The 18,328-nt window shown below is 33.6% G+C and overlaps 1 protein-coding gene across 1 annotated transcript in view; it reads left to right on the top strand.

The window, feature by feature from the left end:
• LOC131854484 (furin-like protease 2) overlaps window positions 1-13,990 on the top strand; it is a 34,561-nt gene extending 20,571 nt beyond the window's left edge. Inside the window, exons 3-12 of the mRNA XM_059205613.1 lie at window positions 568-696; window positions 5,171-5,305; window positions 5,534-5,841; window positions 5,912-7,672; window positions 7,760-7,875; window positions 7,949-8,066; window positions 8,147-8,701; window positions 8,917-9,017; window positions 10,405-10,592; window positions 13,326-13,990. Coding sequence (XP_059061596.1) covers window positions 568-696; window positions 5,171-5,305; window positions 5,534-5,841; window positions 5,912-7,672; window positions 7,760-7,875; window positions 7,949-8,066; window positions 8,147-8,701; window positions 8,917-9,017; window positions 10,405-10,592; window positions 13,326-13,493 — 3,579 coding nt within the window. The 3' untranslated portion in view covers window positions 13,494-13,990. The remainder of the gene's footprint in view (window positions 1-567; window positions 697-5,170; window positions 5,306-5,533; window positions 5,842-5,911; window positions 7,673-7,759; window positions 7,876-7,948; window positions 8,067-8,146; window positions 8,702-8,916; window positions 9,018-10,404; window positions 10,593-13,325) is intronic.
• The last annotated feature ends 4,338 nt before the right edge of the window (window positions 13,991-18,328 follow it).

Here is an 18,328-nt window from a genome sequence, read left to right as displayed (position 1 = left end):
ACCCATAACACAAGCTCTGCTTACTGTGGGACTAGATGGAGCTGTGTTAATTGTCCAGGGTTATTTATTATATAGATATTATTATTAATGTCCACCCAACAATCACATATCATTAAAATTCTTTAATAATCGTGAAAAGGTGTCATACAGATAGGTACACATTTTTTTAACTATTCTAATGTTGTTGGCCGCTGCTGGCCTTTACAAACGAATCGAACCGAACCATAGGGGGCGAGTGCAGATGGCACTTGAAACCCATGGAAGGTGTTATGGAGCGGCTAAAGTCCACACCCGCCTGACGGATACGATTTTAGTCAAGGGCACCGCTAGGGATTCGACCCTCGGCTCAGGCTGTGGTAATTTCGATCTCCGTTTGAATTGGGCAGGGGATCTATGCAGGTCCCAGTGCTACAGATCCAAGTACGTGACAATAGCCCAAAACCCCCAATAAAAAATGGAACATAAATATATATATGTACATAAATATATGTATTGATATATATAACAAAATATAAACATACACATATTGAATAGTGCACAGATCTTATGTAATATCTGATTTGCCAGGTGAGATGGGTAATGCAGCAGAGGGAGTTGAGAAGAACAAAACGGGACCACCAGAAACCACGTCACGTGATGAGGCAAACCAGTGCCCCAGCCTTCCCAGACCCACTATTCAAGGAACAGTGGTATTTGGTGAGTGATTTAATTTTTAATGCTATATGAATGGCAAACTGGGTCAAGGATCATCGAAAAAAGTCATAATTTTGACTTACATGCATGAATAATACCATGGATATCATAATCATTACTTTAAAGCACGTCTTAATGCGTTGTCGTAACAGAGCGTCACGCATCCTTATTCTGTGATTTCAGTGCCATAGATTACACAAATCAAAACATACCTTCAACTATAGTTTTATTAGTTTTTAGTTACGAGTTTTTAATCTATTTATATTGCGTAATGATTTTGCCAGTAAAATTATTTATTCGCACATAAAACAAGGGAATGCATTCTTTTTAATAGATCATAATGGAATGTTGCATTAATCTGCACTAACTGTATACTTTGGCAGGGTATTAGTGGTAGATGATAGGACGATCATGAAGTCAGATCAGTTTGCCCATCGTGGCGAATTCATAAAGACTTAACTAAGAGATGTCTTTAAATATATTTCAAAAGACGTCGGTATGACTTTTACTATTTATCACTTCAATATTATAATACAAAATATTTAATTAAATCAACCAATAAAAAATTATAACTGGCAAACTGCCCTGTTCCGTACTAAAGGTTTTCATAACGCTTGCAGCATTTCTGCGCTGAATTTGCCAGAGAAATCATTTAATAGCTTTAATTTGTATCAATTTTATAATTATTAAATGAAGAAAAAATGACAAAGAGTTTGTTTCCAAAAAAGATCACATGAAATTCGATCGGACATATTGCTAGCAAATGCTCCGCCGAAACAATTGACAAGTATTGTACAAAGTAATTGTACGTAATTATGAAGTTGAGGGACTATCAGATGTCGCCTAAAATAATATATTACATGTTCATTGACTGAATACAAAGTACTCTCATAGCGAACAAGCGAATGAACTTTTAAGCTGGCTAAAAGAATAAAGTAAACGGCTGAAGTAATTCGGGGCAAGATTTATTGTACAAAAGTATTGGTTCCATTCTGAACTATAAACGAAAAATAGTTTCATTAAATTGGTCTATTTAAATTATTTATTTATTTTACTAAATTTTACGTATATATAAAAGTTTCGTTTAGTGTTTAGTACACACCTTAATATAGATTACTATGTATGTTATAAGACCACTACGTATGATACGCGTACTAATGTATTAAAAATACTAGCTGTGCCCGTGACTTCGTCCGCATATTATAGTAACCAAGAAGTTGATCAAATAAAGAAAAAATATTCAATAATCTTACCCAAAAAGGCAAAAAAAGTTTCATGAACAATCAAACTTCTTTTGCCTTTTTGGGTAAGAAGTAGGTAGTTATAAATATGATGTTTTTCCATATAAACTTTCATCCCCGTAGACAATACTTCATTATAAATTTTCCCTATCAACCTCTTACAACCCGACCAAGGGTCACGTTAAAAAGTAGCCAATGTCTTTTCCTAGAGTCTAGACTTTCTGTAAAATTTAATTTAAATTGATTCTGGAGTTTTGCTGTGAAAGTGCGACAGACAGACATAGTTACTTTCGCATTTATGACATTAGTAGGACTAGTACGCATAAAAGTTTATAAAATAAAGATTGAATTGAATTACTTTTTTACTATTTTAAACATGTTAATGACAAATTTATTGTCACTTTTTCACTGTTACTAGTAAATAGTTATAAATAAATGTTAATAATAGCACAGATAACATAATATAATAGTAAAGTTTTAATATTACAATTTGGTGTGTGAATAAATGGACAGTTACACTGGTAGGGGTTGCCCTAGAAAGACGTACTTCGGTCGGTGACGTATTGAAAAAGTTAACAGTAATCGACGGGTTGTATGAATACGTTGATGAATGTAGAGAAAGCAAAAGAGGTCTATTTCAAAACAAGTTCAAACAAACCTTTTGGAACAATGGAAAATCAAATTCTGCGGCATTTGGCAGTATTATGAGTACTGAAATAATTGTACTTTTACAATTATCTTAATCTTTTACAATTATATTAATTGCTATTACAATTATCTTTTATAACTTTTACTATAATTATATAAATTAAAATAAATGTCGATTATTGTTTCTTTTTTTGAATATTTTAATTTTATATCCATATTTCTTTTTGCTTATGTACACGAGACTGAATTGGGTATTACATTTAAGAAATGTAAACAGGGTTATATAAGAAATATATAAGCCATGTATACACAGTTGAAATATTTTAATTGGCTACTCAGTATCGTACTATTTACTCAGTATTAAAACATTTAACAAAGTACCCATAACATTATGTTAATTAAACGTGACAATTGGAATAGAGCACAGAGTAACAATTTAAAAAATTATACATTCGCAACTTTTAAAAAGATAAATTGTGTAAGTTTCTTTGGAATTCTCGATTTTACACAAAGTAATTCGAAGAACAAAGAATAAAATATTAATTATTTGAGATCAATGCAGAGAAAAGAGACGTGACATGTTTTGAAATATCCAATTAAACATAAAAGAAAGTTTTGTTAAATTAAAGAAAAGTCACTCAGTGCCTGTAACTTTAAGCGAAGCCTTTGTGAAATTTGAAAAGTTAAAATCAGACAATTGTAGCTCGTCAAGCGCAGTGTAACTTGAGTTTTATTTTTTATATTCCTATGCGATAAATTTGCCTTTTGAAACAGCCAAGTCCAGAAGGCTTTACAACTCTTACTGCAAACTTAATCTACGAATTCGCTGATATACAATTATAAACTGAAAAGAATTTGATTGTAAGAACGTCTTAATTTCTGAAACTACCACTTACATTTAAAGAAAACTCACAAATATTTTTTATATCAACTATTTAGGATAAAATTATTTAACATACAAAAATAAGTTTAACTTAGGAAAAATGACACGTTGTGTTGTCGAGAGTCCACGACTTCTTTTAAATTTGTATACAAAAAATTTAAATGATTTACGTATAATTAACTGTAATCCGCGGATTTATCCACTATTTTATGTAAAATTAGCTATTCCCGCGACTTCGTCCGCGTGGAATTTAACTTTTTTTTTTGTGAAATTAAAGAATTTTCCAGCCATTATTGCCATTTCAGAGATTAGCCGGAACAAACAGATAGACAAAATTAGTAAAAAATGTTATTTTGGTGTATGTACCGTATTTATATTCATATGCACGTAGTGAAAAACGGTTATTTCAATATTACAAACAGATACTCTAATTTTATTTACATGTATAGATAAATATTAGTTTTTATGGATGGAATTTTGCACCCGCCAGCACTCCCTGTTTATGCTGGCGAGTCAACTGTGGAGGTTAATAGGATAAGTATGAGGTCAATTCAAATAGTTAATCGTGGCAAATTTACGAGGAATTATTCACGACGATTTCAAAGGGGAGCCGCAAGGAGGTCAACCTGACATGGTACATTGCTAGCAATGGAGTTATTAGTCCATATCACTAATCATCCCTTTCCACCGCTTTGTACAGTTTACGGTCTTAAACTAATTATCGCATACTCGTTAAACATAAGTAGGTTTCAACTCCATACGTATTTATAACATGGAATGGTAATAACAATTTAAATTTATTTTCTTCATTACGGACGTTATAATTTTATTATTAGGGCAATAAAATACGGACGGAATGGAATTTTAAGTCTTATAAAAGGACCTAATTAGATATACTAAACTATTTAACGTTAATGAAGTGGCAGTTAAAACTAAAGGTAAAATTAACAAGTGTTAATTAAGTGTGTGTGTTAGAAATTTAATACTAAATGAATATGTGACGTCTTAGAACGTGACAGACCTCATATATGTCTGTACTACTTACACAGTTTAGTCTTGTAATCTATGAAGTTGTCTCTGTACAGTAAAAAGTTTTTGGTAATGCCGGAAACGAATGTTTTTGACAATTGATCGTATCTTTGAAGGTATTTTGTGTGTTGTATTGTAATAAAAAAAATAGTAATCTTTGTTTTTATTGATTAAACTGTGTTTGTGAGTTTGGTTTATCTTATTGTATATAAAATTTATTGAAACTGCTTGACCGATTTTTATTAAATTTTATATGCATATTCAGTAGGTCTGAGAATCGAATACTATCTATTTTTCATACCCTGAGTGATAAACGTTATCCACCCCATTTAGTTCAACATTTAGTTCTTTTTTTATAGACTTTATTTATAAGGTGGCCTTAGTAATAAAACTCTAAATTTTCACCCTTCTACCACCAACCCCTATTTTTTAAAAACGACATCAGTACCTAAATTTATATGCCAAAAATGTTTGCCGGTACAGCTAGTATTTATATAATTAGTTAATTAGGCACAGTATATTGTAGGTCTAGTGTAGTGTAGGTATCATCATGATTATTGTGTGTTACTGATATTTTGTATTGAAAATACATACGTGATAAAGAAGGTAGAAAAATTTGAAATATAATTTTTATGTTAGTTGTGATATTCATATTAATATTAAACTTTTTTTGTAGAATGGTGGTGCGGCAGATGGACTGGACATGAATGTAGGTTACGCATGGAGGAAAGGATATACAGGGAAAGGAGTAGTTATCACTATCTTAGATGATGGAATACAGCCGAATCATCCAGACTTATCGCAAAATTATGTAAGTAATATATAGATGTAATTATTAGTAAAATTTTAATAATTAATTATAATTAATATCGATGAATAAATTAAAGGATGAATTCTAGTTGAGTTAATTAACTTTTATAGCATTACTATTTCTTGTTTTAATGAAATACAGGAAGTATAATCATTTCATTTCCACATTCACATTTGAAATGTGAATACAGCTTATAAGAACGAACTCAGCAATAAATTGCTATTGTAGGATCCTGCCGCATCGACAGACATAAATGGGAACGATACGGATCCGACTCCGCAGGACAATGGCGACAATAAACACGGCACCCGGTGTGCCGGGGAGGTCGCTGCGGTCGCTTACAATAGATATTGTGGCGTTGGTATAGCGTATAATGCTAGCATCGGTGGCGTCAGGATGTTAGACGGCCTCGTTAACGACGCAGTGGAAGCACAAGCACTCGGTTTCAACACCCATCACATAGATATTTATAGTGCTTCCTGGGGACCGGAGGATGACGGCAAAACTGTCGACGGCCCAGGCCCCTTAGCTAGAAGGTATTGTCTAATTGTTTGCGATTGTAAGAGACGGCTAGAGGCAAGCTCATTAAAAAGTGTTTTGTTTCAGGGCCTTCATAAATGGAGTAACAAATGGTAGGGGCGGCAAAGGTTCTATTTTTATATGGGCATCGGGCAACGGTGGAAGGCATACGGACTCGTGTAATTGCGACGGATATGCTAATAGTATATTTACGATATCTATATCGAGCGCCACGCAAGGCGGCTATAAACCTTGGTATTTAGAGGAGTGTTCGTCGACCTTAGCTTCGACTTATAGCTCGGGGACTCCTGGTAGGGACAAAAGTGTAGCTACAGTTGACATGGACGTACAATTACGACCTGACCATATATGCACAGTCGATCATACAGGTACGTCGGCATCGGCCCCATTGGCAGCGGGAATATGTGCTCTCGCTTTAGAAGCTAATCCTTTATTAACCTGGAGGGACATACAACACCTCGTAGTAATGACATCGCGATCTCAACCTCTAGAAAAAGAAGAGGGATGGATAGTGAATGGTGTAAAAAGAAAAGTGAGTCATAAATTCGGTTATGGCCTAATGGATGCAGCCCAAATGGTTACTTTAGCAGAACAGTGGTCGACTGTACCTCCTCAACATATTTGTAAGTCACAGGAAATAAGTGAGGATAAGTCGATCGAAACTTCCTTTGGTTACACTATATCGGTTCACATGGATGTAAATGGCTGCGGTGGTACAATGAACGAAGTTAGATATTTGGAACATGTTCAGTGTAAAATTTCACTAAGCTTTTTCCCAAGAGGTAATTTACGGATACTGCTTACATCGCCAATGGGAACTACGTCCACCCTTTTATTTGAAAGGACGCATGACGCAACGAGCTCTAACTTTGATGATTGGCCGTTTTTGAGCGTTCATTTCTGGGGTGAAAACGCCGAAGGGCGATGGACGCTTCAGATAATAAACGCCGGAAATAATCACGTGACTCAAGCGGGAGTACTAAAAAAGTGGCAGTTAATATTTTACGGCACTGCTACAAATCCCATACGGTTACGCAATAAAGGCTATTTCAACTCTAACAATGTTTACCTGGAGGAAAAAACATACCATATAAATGATGTTTACGACGCGTCAGAATATTCACAATTTCTGAACGAAATCGAGCTCGGTATTTCCGATAGGCGTAGTTATCCGAAAAATATTCCTTCGGCACAGCGAAAAAATGTGCTAGCGGATGCCAATGATAAACAAGTACAAAGATTATGTGACCCGGAATGTGATTCACAGGGTTGTTACGGTAAAGGACCGACCCAATGTGTTGCTTGTAAACACTATCGATTGGACAACTCTTGTGTTTCAAGATGCCCACCTAGGAGCTTTGTTAATCAAGGCGGTGTTTGTTGGCCGTGTCATGAATCTTGTGAAACTTGTGCCGGGGCTGGTCAAGATTCCTGTCTAACGTGCGCTCCTGCACACTTATTGGTTATCGATTTAGCTGTATGTTTACAACAATGTCCCGATGGATATTATGAAGATCCAGATGCCAATGCCTGTTTTCCATGTGCAGAACACTGTGACACGTGTTCAGAAAAGGCCGATATGTGTTCCTCTTGTATTCATAACTATGTTCTCTATAATGGATCCTGTTTAGCTGCTTGCCCACCAGGCACATATCAAAAAGATGACTTTGGTTGTATGTCATGCCATGAAACATGTGAGTCTTGCCATGGACCAAGTGAAATAGACTGTGTATCATGCCGAATAGGCGATTATTCATATAAAAATAGCTGTATCCCGAAATGTCCTATAGGATTTTATGCGGATGCACAAAGAAGGGAATGTCTATCGTAAGTATGTTTAATGTATGTTTAATTTACTACATAAATGTTTATTTAATTCTGTGAGATGAAAATGCTATCTTCATGTTGTTTTAGGTGTCCTATCGGATGTTCAATTTGCACGTGTGCCATTTGTTCCGTTTGCCAAGAGAAATGGATTCTTACTAAAGGAGGAAATTGTCTTCCGGATGGCAATGACAAATGCGACACCAGTGAGTAATCTTCAGTAAACAATGATTCGTCCTCGGGCTTTATTGAAATTCTCAATTTGTTTTTTATTTATAGGCGAATATTACGAGGGCGGTCGTTGCAAGAATTGTCATTCGACTTGCGAGAAATGTAGCGGATCAAATGAGTGGGACTGTTTGTCTTGTTCAAGTCCATTGTTATTACAAGGATCTAGGTAATGGCTCTTTATTATGATGGTTATTTTCTTGGAATAGCAAACAAGGGAATTACAATAAAAATAATAATTCTTTTTAGATGTGTTGCGGAGTGTAATCAAGGATACTATCAAACTGCTGGACGTTGTTCGCAATGTCCGCACACCTGTTCCACGTGTGTGTCCAGATTGAACTGCACATCGTGTGCCGGTGCCTTACGTTTACAGTCTGGGACATGCCGAGCGACATGTGCACCCGGATATTACCCTGATGATGGAACGTGTTCTAAGTGTTACTTATCATGTGAGACTTGTACGGGACCTAGACGCGATCAGTGTGCGTCGTGCCCGCCAGATTGGAGGTTAGCCGCTGGGGAATGCAGACCAGAGTGTCCACAGAATTTCTTCCCATGGGAGGACAGTTGTCGTCGCTGTCACCATTACTGTCAGGACTGTCACGGTGCTGGTCCTCAGCGTTGCACGTCATGTCCACCTCACTTCTCCTTAGAAGGTGGACTGTGTGTTGAGTGCCTTAGCTCGCAGTATTATGAGCCTAGGACGAGGACATGTCGTCCTTGCCATGACTCTTGTAGGTCCTGCTCTGGGCCTGGACCTACTAATTGTGTGACGTGTGCTCATCCCCTTCGTTTAGATAGGTAAGTTGTAAATAACAAATATTCTTTATTCACTCAAAACATTCGCAAGTGGATTTTAATACATGTATATTTTCTTCTACGACACGAAGATTGACGAGATTGAAGTTGCTCTTACATGAACCGAAACGAAGCAATAGTAAAAGAATTTAATAATCTTTTCGTTTATAGAAACGTAGGTACATAACTATGAATAATAATATGAATTTCTATTTCAGGATGAATTATAAATGTCTACCGTGTTGTACAGAGAGTATGTTCTCGTTCTATTTGAGTACGAATCAAACAACAGACTGTTGCCATTGTGATAAAGATATCGGTAAGTCTTTTCAAATTTCACACGTGTAAGTATAAAATAAACCTTATTGTTATGACATACATAACAATAAGGTTTATTTTATACTTACATGTATCAGAATTTTTTTTGCTTTTATGTCGATGTAAAGTGGCAACCGTTGCTTATATAGTGTAGTGATATCATAGCCATGGTATCCCTAATACATTGTAATTCATTACAGGTCCAATATAAATCCTCCATATATAGTAATTGAATTTCCATATCCTAGCTATAATTGTTTTCCTTTGATTCACAACTTTTACAAATAAATAAATACTGTCATGCCGTTGAACAAGTTAAGACTACTTAAGATGTTTCAATAGAGTTGAAGTGATTTTATTCTGAAATATGTTGTCACAATCTATTTACAAACGACAAAAATATTATAGGTACTGACTTACGTAAGCTAATGTAGTTTAAGTTCAAAAGTATTTATCTATAAATAAAAATATTTCCCAAAGAATACTATTTGTAAAAGTAATCAAAAGATTCAGTCTACTTGAAATAATTAGATAACAATGTTATGCCTTCTGAAATTAAAATGAACCAATTTTTCTTATTTATTGTATTACACGGACAGAAGAAATAATGAAGAAAGAGCGCGTCTTTCAAGACCTTATTGTTTTCAGTTCATACTAAGGCAAATATTTTACTTGTAAATAATCATTATATATATTTATAAAAACAGAATTATTGAATATTATTGTTCAAATTTATTTTGTTTTGTTTAGTACTATAGAGTGCATAGTTTCACTGGCTGTTACAGTACCATAACAGGTTTATTTAAAAAAAATGTTCACGTGCTATTTCGGTAACGCACAGTATATCCGTATCTCCACAGATACTATACACTACATAATACTCGTTACAATTTACATATGAAACAATTTGTCTATGGTAATTTTAATTCTAAATTAAATATATGCAATAGCTAGCAGTGAACATATTGTTTATGTTAATAATTTCATATAAAAAACACGAGTCTACAGTGATTAAACTTAAGAGGACGAATAAAAACAAAAAACAGCTTACCTAAATACGTTGTTTAGCGAAATATTGCAAGTAGGCGTAGTTGACGCAGACGTATTCCATTCTCTCATCAAACACTTACAATGTTCACGATCTTTGTGTTCACAACGAATTTCCCACTCCCATTCCACTCGGAAGTTATTCCATCCCGACAAACATATTTAAATGCTTTTGTTTGCAACCTTGCTCCTATTAATGATAAGGGGCGATTTTAACAACATACGAGCTCTGGCCGAACCTTAAGACTGGTGAAAAAATGTTGTAACATACACATTTACAACATATACGTTTATATTATATTATAAACGGAATGTGGTACATCTATCGTGTTTTTTCACAGGGGGCTGTCTAAACGGTTCGTCGGCGGGAAAACGTCGCATCGCCGAAAACATTCGCACTCACATAACAGCGTCGTTTTTTGTAGACGACGCTACCGACTCTTCAAATATCTTGGACCGTAATTTGTTGGCGGTGTGGAGTGTCGGCTCCACTATACTCGCTGTCATTGCTATAGCTATTGTGATAAAGGTATTTTATTCTACTGTTTATGTGTTATATTTTTTGTTTTGTAACATTTTAATATAAATATAATACAAATAATACTGATGGAGATTATACAGGGGATAATTAACAGCAGCAAATACATTTAATTTAATATTTTATTGCTTCCAAATGTACATTATAATCTCAATCTTAAATGTGTATATGTATTAACTGTACTTCATTTATCATGATTTTTAATATATTTTATTCCACCAATGTGCTCGTAACACCCCTATGTTTCAGGCATCCATACATTACCGTATCCGTTTACCATCAGGGCCGTCCGCTTGTTTGCCCCCATACGGGTATAAAACAATATATAAAAAGACGCGGAAGAGTAAATAGTAGTAGCAATAATATAAATTAAAATTACTTTATAACACTAATTACTAACTAAAATTGGGCCAAGTACTGTGTTTAGCAAATTTCTGTTGCTAAGGAATAGTAAATACAAATTATAAACGTGATTACTGCGTCTTATAAATACATTAATAATCATTGATTTATCACAAAATATCATTTCTGCTTTAATTAAGCATAGCTTGTCTTCGGTCACTAAACAATTGATAAATTGAATAACATTATCTTATAATCAATCAGTTAAGTAATACGATACGAAAGGAATTGTACTGTTTTTGTTAGATTCAAAACGAAATTACTTAAATCTCTTATATAAACAATAAACAATACAACATCAAACAATTTAATATCACCTACGCTGAATTCTCTTTCTGACGATAATTATAAATCATTAAAAATACAGTAGGTAACTTTTTTATAATAGAAATGTAGGTGGATACTTCTAAAACAATTCGCAAAATGTTTTATACTGAGTCATAATGAAATTAGGCCGCGTTGTTTTATCAGGAAGAGAAAACTTCGTGTTTAAAATTCCCAAGTATTTTTTTTCTTGTTATTTGCACAATTTGCTACATAATAACGAAATGCGATTTCGAAAAGGTGCTTTATGAAACAATATTGTATAATGTAACATAAAAACTATAATAATTAAATAAGAATTTGCAGTGTATTTATTTTAATAATATTAATATCGTGGAAGTTTTTGAACATGGATGAATGGATGGATGGATGTTGGGTACTTTGACACACAAATACTGAATGTATTTTAATGAAACTTTGCAATAATATAGCTTCAGAATAAGACATAGGAATATAGAAATATCTTGAATGTTTAGCGTATTATAAACTAGCCTAAATTGTTTAGAACATAGAGGAAAATAAATATTAGAAAAATAAGTATTATAAGAAAGTATATAATATGAACATGAATGAATGGAAACGGAGAGGATGACCAAAGTAAAGATGAATGGATTGTGTGAAAGATGATATGAATAAAAGGAGAATATACTCAGATATGACGGCCGATAGGGATCAGTAGAAAAGGATGAAATACTGCGCCGACCCAAATAATGGGATAAAGGCAAGGCAATGATGATAACCATTATATTATACAATACTAGCTGTGCCAGCGGTTTCACCCGCTTAAAATTTATGGCCTATATGTTATTTTGATGTATAAATTATATTACTGTAAAGTTTTATCAAAATCCGTTTAGTAGTTATAATATTAACAAGATATATGCATACTCTTATTAAATACATTATTTGAACTGGTACTTAATTTTTAATATTTAACGCCTTCACCATGTATTTTTAGTGAAATATAACCTTACATATAATCATATCTGAAAAATACTTCCCCTAAAAATATTTCTATATCTAATAATTATTTCCATGTGGGCCCCACTCGCGTGTATAGACGTAGTTTACCTACAAATCGTACAGTAGCACAATAATGCGTTTGATTCTAATAATGTCATGTATAATAACAATAAACACGATGAACGGAAACCACCCTTACTTCGCGGCCATGTTGGGTGACGACTGGCTTGCTTTATGACGAACGTGGTGTAATGGAGATATTCAGTGAATATACAGCAACACATATAATTTAGTCTTCGTTACATCATATTAGGTACTCATCAAACGACTTTTTACTAAGCTAATCTCTGTGGTAGCTAACACAGATGACTGATTTTGATGTATCACTTTTTCATTGTTTCATTGTCGTATAAAGTTCGTTAAAAATAGTGCTATTTTCAATACATAACCAACGTTTCTTTTTTAATTTACTTCTTAATAGCGTTTGCCTATATGAACTCACTTTATAACATTTTCATCTGAATCATCGTCTGCTTTTTCCTTATCCCAATCATTTGGTATCATGTTTTTCTCTTCCTTCCCTGTTCGTAGTCATCTCGTTATATCCCTTTCTTGCCTATCATCTTTCACACAATATATATGTATATCTCTTTTTCAGCCTTCTTCTGCCCACTATCTACATTTATATGCAATATTTTCTAAAATTTTCTCTTCATTCCTATACATTACGCTGACGGTCGCGGTGGTCTATTGGTCTTCCGATGATATCGCGGGTTTGATTCCTCGTGCGGTACAAACATTTATATTAATGAGTATGATTCTTGTAACTGTCTAGGTGTTTTCTATGGATGTATTTACAAAAAAATCTGACTATTTATATCAGTTGTATCACATCTATCTAGTATCACACTAGCTCTGCTTACCGCTAAATGACGCTGTGTTAATTGTCCAAGGTTATTTATTTATGTATTACATACCCATACCATGGGTTTTGTATCATCTGAATACAATACTAAACAGTTGCTTTGTTCTCAGCTAAAATCGAGGAAACGTAATCATCGCAGCCTGTTCCCTAAAACTGAATACTCTCAACTGACCACAATAGATGAGGATCTTGTGACATTGACCTCGTCAACTACAGCATTAAGGAGTGAAATCGAATGTCCCATACAAACTATAAGTGAAGTGGAGGAACCAACATAGTAAAAGGTTAAATCTATTGTAGGTTAAATTTAACCAGCAGACTGATAACTAGACGTTTGGATATACAATTTATTATGTATATATTAATTATTGGATTATATTATATTGTTTATTTAATTGTTTTTTTTATAGCCAGTCATTAATTAAAATATAAAATGAAACTAAAAATTAATGTATGACATTTTGGTCTCAAAGGCAAGTAAATTTTTTATACTATTTTTAACAATACCGTTTTGGCTACAGTTTCTGTTGGAAAGAACTGGCAATAAACGCAAATGTTCTGTTTCAAGTCAATCCATACACATATTATAAATGAGAAAGAGTGTTTGTCTGTCTGTTTATTATTTTTTCACTAAATGACTGAAATTATTTTAATGAAATTTTACATGAAGATAGATCAAAATAATAAACGAAGTCACGGGTACAGATAATATCTCATAACGAGAAAACTGGAGGGCATTATACTAAATATACTTATTAATAATAAACATACACATACATATGTATTACATATGTACTCATGTGTATATATATTATATCTATTAATGATCTATTAAATATACACATTTACATATGTACTGATGTGTATATGTGTACTTGAACTACTACCCTATTTCCCTAGCATGTTTGAAGTATTCCCACCATTACATGCGACAAGTCCCGAACTTGTGACGCTTTTGAACGTAACAAAAGGAATTCAGCAAGCTAGTTTCCAATTCAAATATGAGTTGGCGCACCCCTATGTTTACGGAATTGTCTTGTTACGGCAACAGATTTTAGTTAAATTCTGCTATCTTCCTTCACAGTATTATAAGATAATATTGTTTGGTATAGCTGCGTGACTTATATAGAGAACTAGCTGTTTACCGAAGCTTTGCCCGTAATTTGTTGTTTGTATTGAAGTAAAACTTTACATTTTTAATATTTTTATTATTACGTGTGTTAATATGTATTATAAAGTAATAAAAAAAAAAACAAATTAGGTTTTACTCAGTGAAAAATTAAATTCATACTGAAAATATTTAAATCCAATTTAAATCTTGTTAAACCTACTGAATATTAATATTGCTAAAATGAAACAAGAAACTGTAAATTCATATTTCATAAAATATTTTTATCAAATTATAAATATTGATTAGTTATAAACTGAAATAATGTAAAAAAAGTGTTATTACTTTTTATTACTGATCGTGTAATAAATTGTTTTATTATATGTCAAAAATATATGAGATCACCGAATTTAATAGGCAGTTAAGTTAATTAAATATCTTTCGTTGCCCAACTGTAGTTAATATAAATATAATTGTATACATCTTAAAAATGTAACTAAAATATATTAAGCATTTCTTTATTAATAATAAAATAAATTCTACGTATCATTTGTGTATTAAATTTATTATTAAAATTACTATTAATTTTGGTGTTTGCATTTAAAAAACAGTGTTAGTGTGGGCTCACATTATCAAGTCGAGGAAATCATTCAATTGGCGTATTGGTCCCTACGCCCCTCCCTCTTTGCAAATTCGTCAATTGACGGCGTGTTCGGCATGGACCGTCAGATTTAACGTTAATAATGTGAGCCCACTCTTATTGTAGTGAATGGACCAGGCGTTTATACGGGACCCACTGACTCTTGCTTGTTATATAAACTCGTCTAATAAATGTTTATGTTAATTAGTGTTAATATTTACATATCTAAATTTATTTCTGGAGTTGGAAATTGTTGATCTCTTCAATTGAGTCGATACAAAAGTGATGTATGTAGTTATTAATCAATTATAACAATTAAGAATGTCATTTTGTATATATGTATATAGTCGACAGGTCTGTAAATATATCGATGGTTTTTATGACGGGTATTTTAATTGTTTTATTTTTTTACCTATGAAATACTTATACAAACTGTGTTTTATCATAATTAAATGTATCTAAATTGCGAATGAACCTCTTTAGTGTTCTTCTCACAGAAAATCAGTTACATACACAATTATGTATAAAATGATAAAAAAAAAACTGTATTTTTTATCATTTTATACATAATTGTATGTAAAATATGTAAAGAGTAAGAGTAAGTTTGTAATTGTTGTATGTACTCAAATATATTGAACTGATTAAAAAAACATTCATGTACAGAAAGTTTTTGTTACGTATTTTGTCAATTAACGATAACATAATGTCTGTCCGCACTAACGGTATAAGGTACCAGTGCTGAGTGATAATATGCTCAAGAAGTCAAGTCAGTCAGTCATAAACTGATCAACTAGGTAGTAGGCAATTTGCATTTTACTAGAAAGGTTTAGTCTCACACAATAATATTACATAATCACCTTTCAGGTATGGTATTTCTGAACCCTTAAGGTTATGAAACAGTAAGTAACAAGAAAAGATCTTATTCCTCCTTAAAAGGCGATCATTTTCCCTGAAATTATCCTGGTGTTGTAGATATCCATATGCAGCGGTAATAACTATCCCCTATGCTAAAATAAAAACGGTGGACCAAGGTTATTTACTTTACCAATTGTGTAATTAAAAACCATTCTAGGAGTAGAGTGAATCTCTACTCACTCTAAATCTAAGCCCATGACAAACCCTATGAGTCTCTACTCATAGGGTTTGTCATGGGCTTAGATTTCTAAAGGGCAGGCAATGCAGCTCTTTAGAAATCCAAGCTCATGACACCCCTCATGTGTCAGGGTTGCATAAGCTACAGTACTATCAGATGGACCATATGCTTGTTAGCCATCATGGCAGTAAACAAAAAAACTCTCAGGCATTGTAAATTTGAATAAAAGAAATGGAACTCATTTATTTCGCCATTTAGTTTTATCCATAGTTACATAAAAAGATACAGAGAGCTCATCGCACCGTATCTCACCCACCGTACTACCACGTACGTACCACGTAGGAGAAATGATTTTACTGGCTAAAAGGTAGATTATTCCATTACAGGCTAAGTTATGTTAATATAAATAAAATTATAAAGTTATGAGCACCCGGGAAAAACCGGGGTGGGCTACTATACATTGCATTATTATTATTATTACTATACATGGCTGCAATACATTGCTGTACTACTAGTGAGTAGTACAGCAATGTATTGCATACGACAAAGTTATCGCTCTTTACGAGTATATGACGTAATTGGAAATGACCTAAATTGACAGCTAAAGTTTGTGGAATCCAAATTCTGGCGAAGCGTAAAATTTGTCTAAGTTAGACACTTATATAATTAGGATATACTTGGACAAATTTTACCACTATTGTATAATACAATACCACTACAATACCACTATTGTATAATACAATAGTGGTAAAATTTGTCCAAGTATATCCTAATTATATAAGTGTCTAACTTAGACAAATTTTATATATAATATCTAAGACTTTCGAATTTGGTATAGAGTATGTAATAAAATAAATATATTTTTATTACTGTTATCCCAGATGGGATAGTCAGAGGCAATATTTACTTATTTATTTATTACCTGCTCTCGGTGATTATTAACAATGCACTCAGCAAGGAATAAACGTACGCAATACATTAATAATAATTATCAGAATATCAACTGTCGACATCATGGTGAACGCAGCATTTATAAGTGCTGCAGATCAGATCCAGCTGTATTGGAATATAACCGCCAAGTTTCGGAATCCTTTAGCTTGTTGCCTGAAAGTAAAAAAAATAAATTGACTCGCAATATTTTTTGACGTCGGCCTGATTCGAAATCATTTCAGTCTAATTTGGTGTAGTTAATCACTAGGCTCCATGTAACATTACTTGTACTGTGTGTTTAAGGTGTGGTGCGCCTACGCTATTGGCATACGTTGGTAAGTTGCTAGTGGTGTATGAGGTCAGGTCAGATAGTCTCACACATAGGTCACATAGTGAACTCACCGTGGCGAATTTACAAGGAATTGACCACGATTGTCTCCAGGAGAGATCACATGGCAATCGACGTAATGTTTTTATTTTAAAAGACGATGATACGTGTGAAGGTGCGCTGCTTTCGTTCTTTGCCCGCCTCACCTTTCTTTCTCATTAATTCATCGTGGAAAATTCACCAGGAATTTATAATATTGGTTGAACTAGGGAAAACTACCTACGTGGAGGTCACCTACATGGTACTTTACTAGCAGTTGGGTGAGCAGTCCACATTACTGACGATCACATCACCCACGACTTACCGTTAATATATAGTATATATATATGTATAAAACATGTGTTTCTAACCACATTAAACTTACAAAAGGTAAATTATTATAAGTGTATTTTAATATAAGCAAAAGTTAAAGTATAATTATTACAGAAATAGAGGTATGACATATTAGTCCTCCGAATGTAATCAACGTACAACAAGACGTAGAGAGCGGCTCCATCCCTGCACTATTGACATCCCAGCTGCTCGAACTAATCGTTTTGCATTATCTTTCCTTATGCGAGCAGCTAAGAAGTGGAACTCTCTACCAGCGTCTATTTTTCCTGCCTCTTACAACATTGGGTCATTCAAGTCAAGAGTGAATAGGCATTATTTGAGCTTGTGTGTAACAGCTTCGACCACATCATCACTTAACATCAGGTGAGGTTGTGGTCAAACGCGCTCAATATTTGATATAAAAAAAAATGGCAATGCATGAGTGGTGTTACGGGCATCACATATCACATGAAACGTGCTGTCCTTAGTAGTGTACATGTATATAAGGCGACGCCTACCACTTACCATCAGGCGAGCTGTCCGCTAGCCGCTTGCCATTTTAAACTTTATATATGTACAACAAAGTCGGTGCCGCTGTCTTTTAGCTTATATCTTTTATATTACGCAACGGATTTTAATGCA

Source organism: Achroia grisella, unplaced genomic scaffold (assembly GCF_030625045.1).
Source record: "Achroia grisella isolate CSIRO2021 unplaced genomic scaffold, CSIRO_AGI_Agris_v1 utg1186, whole genome shotgun sequence".
Classification (NCBI taxonomy): domain Eukaryota; kingdom Metazoa; phylum Arthropoda; class Insecta; order Lepidoptera; family Pyralidae; genus Achroia; species Achroia grisella.
Note: the sequence above shows the minus strand (reverse complement) of the source record. Positions and strands in the feature narration are given on the sequence as shown.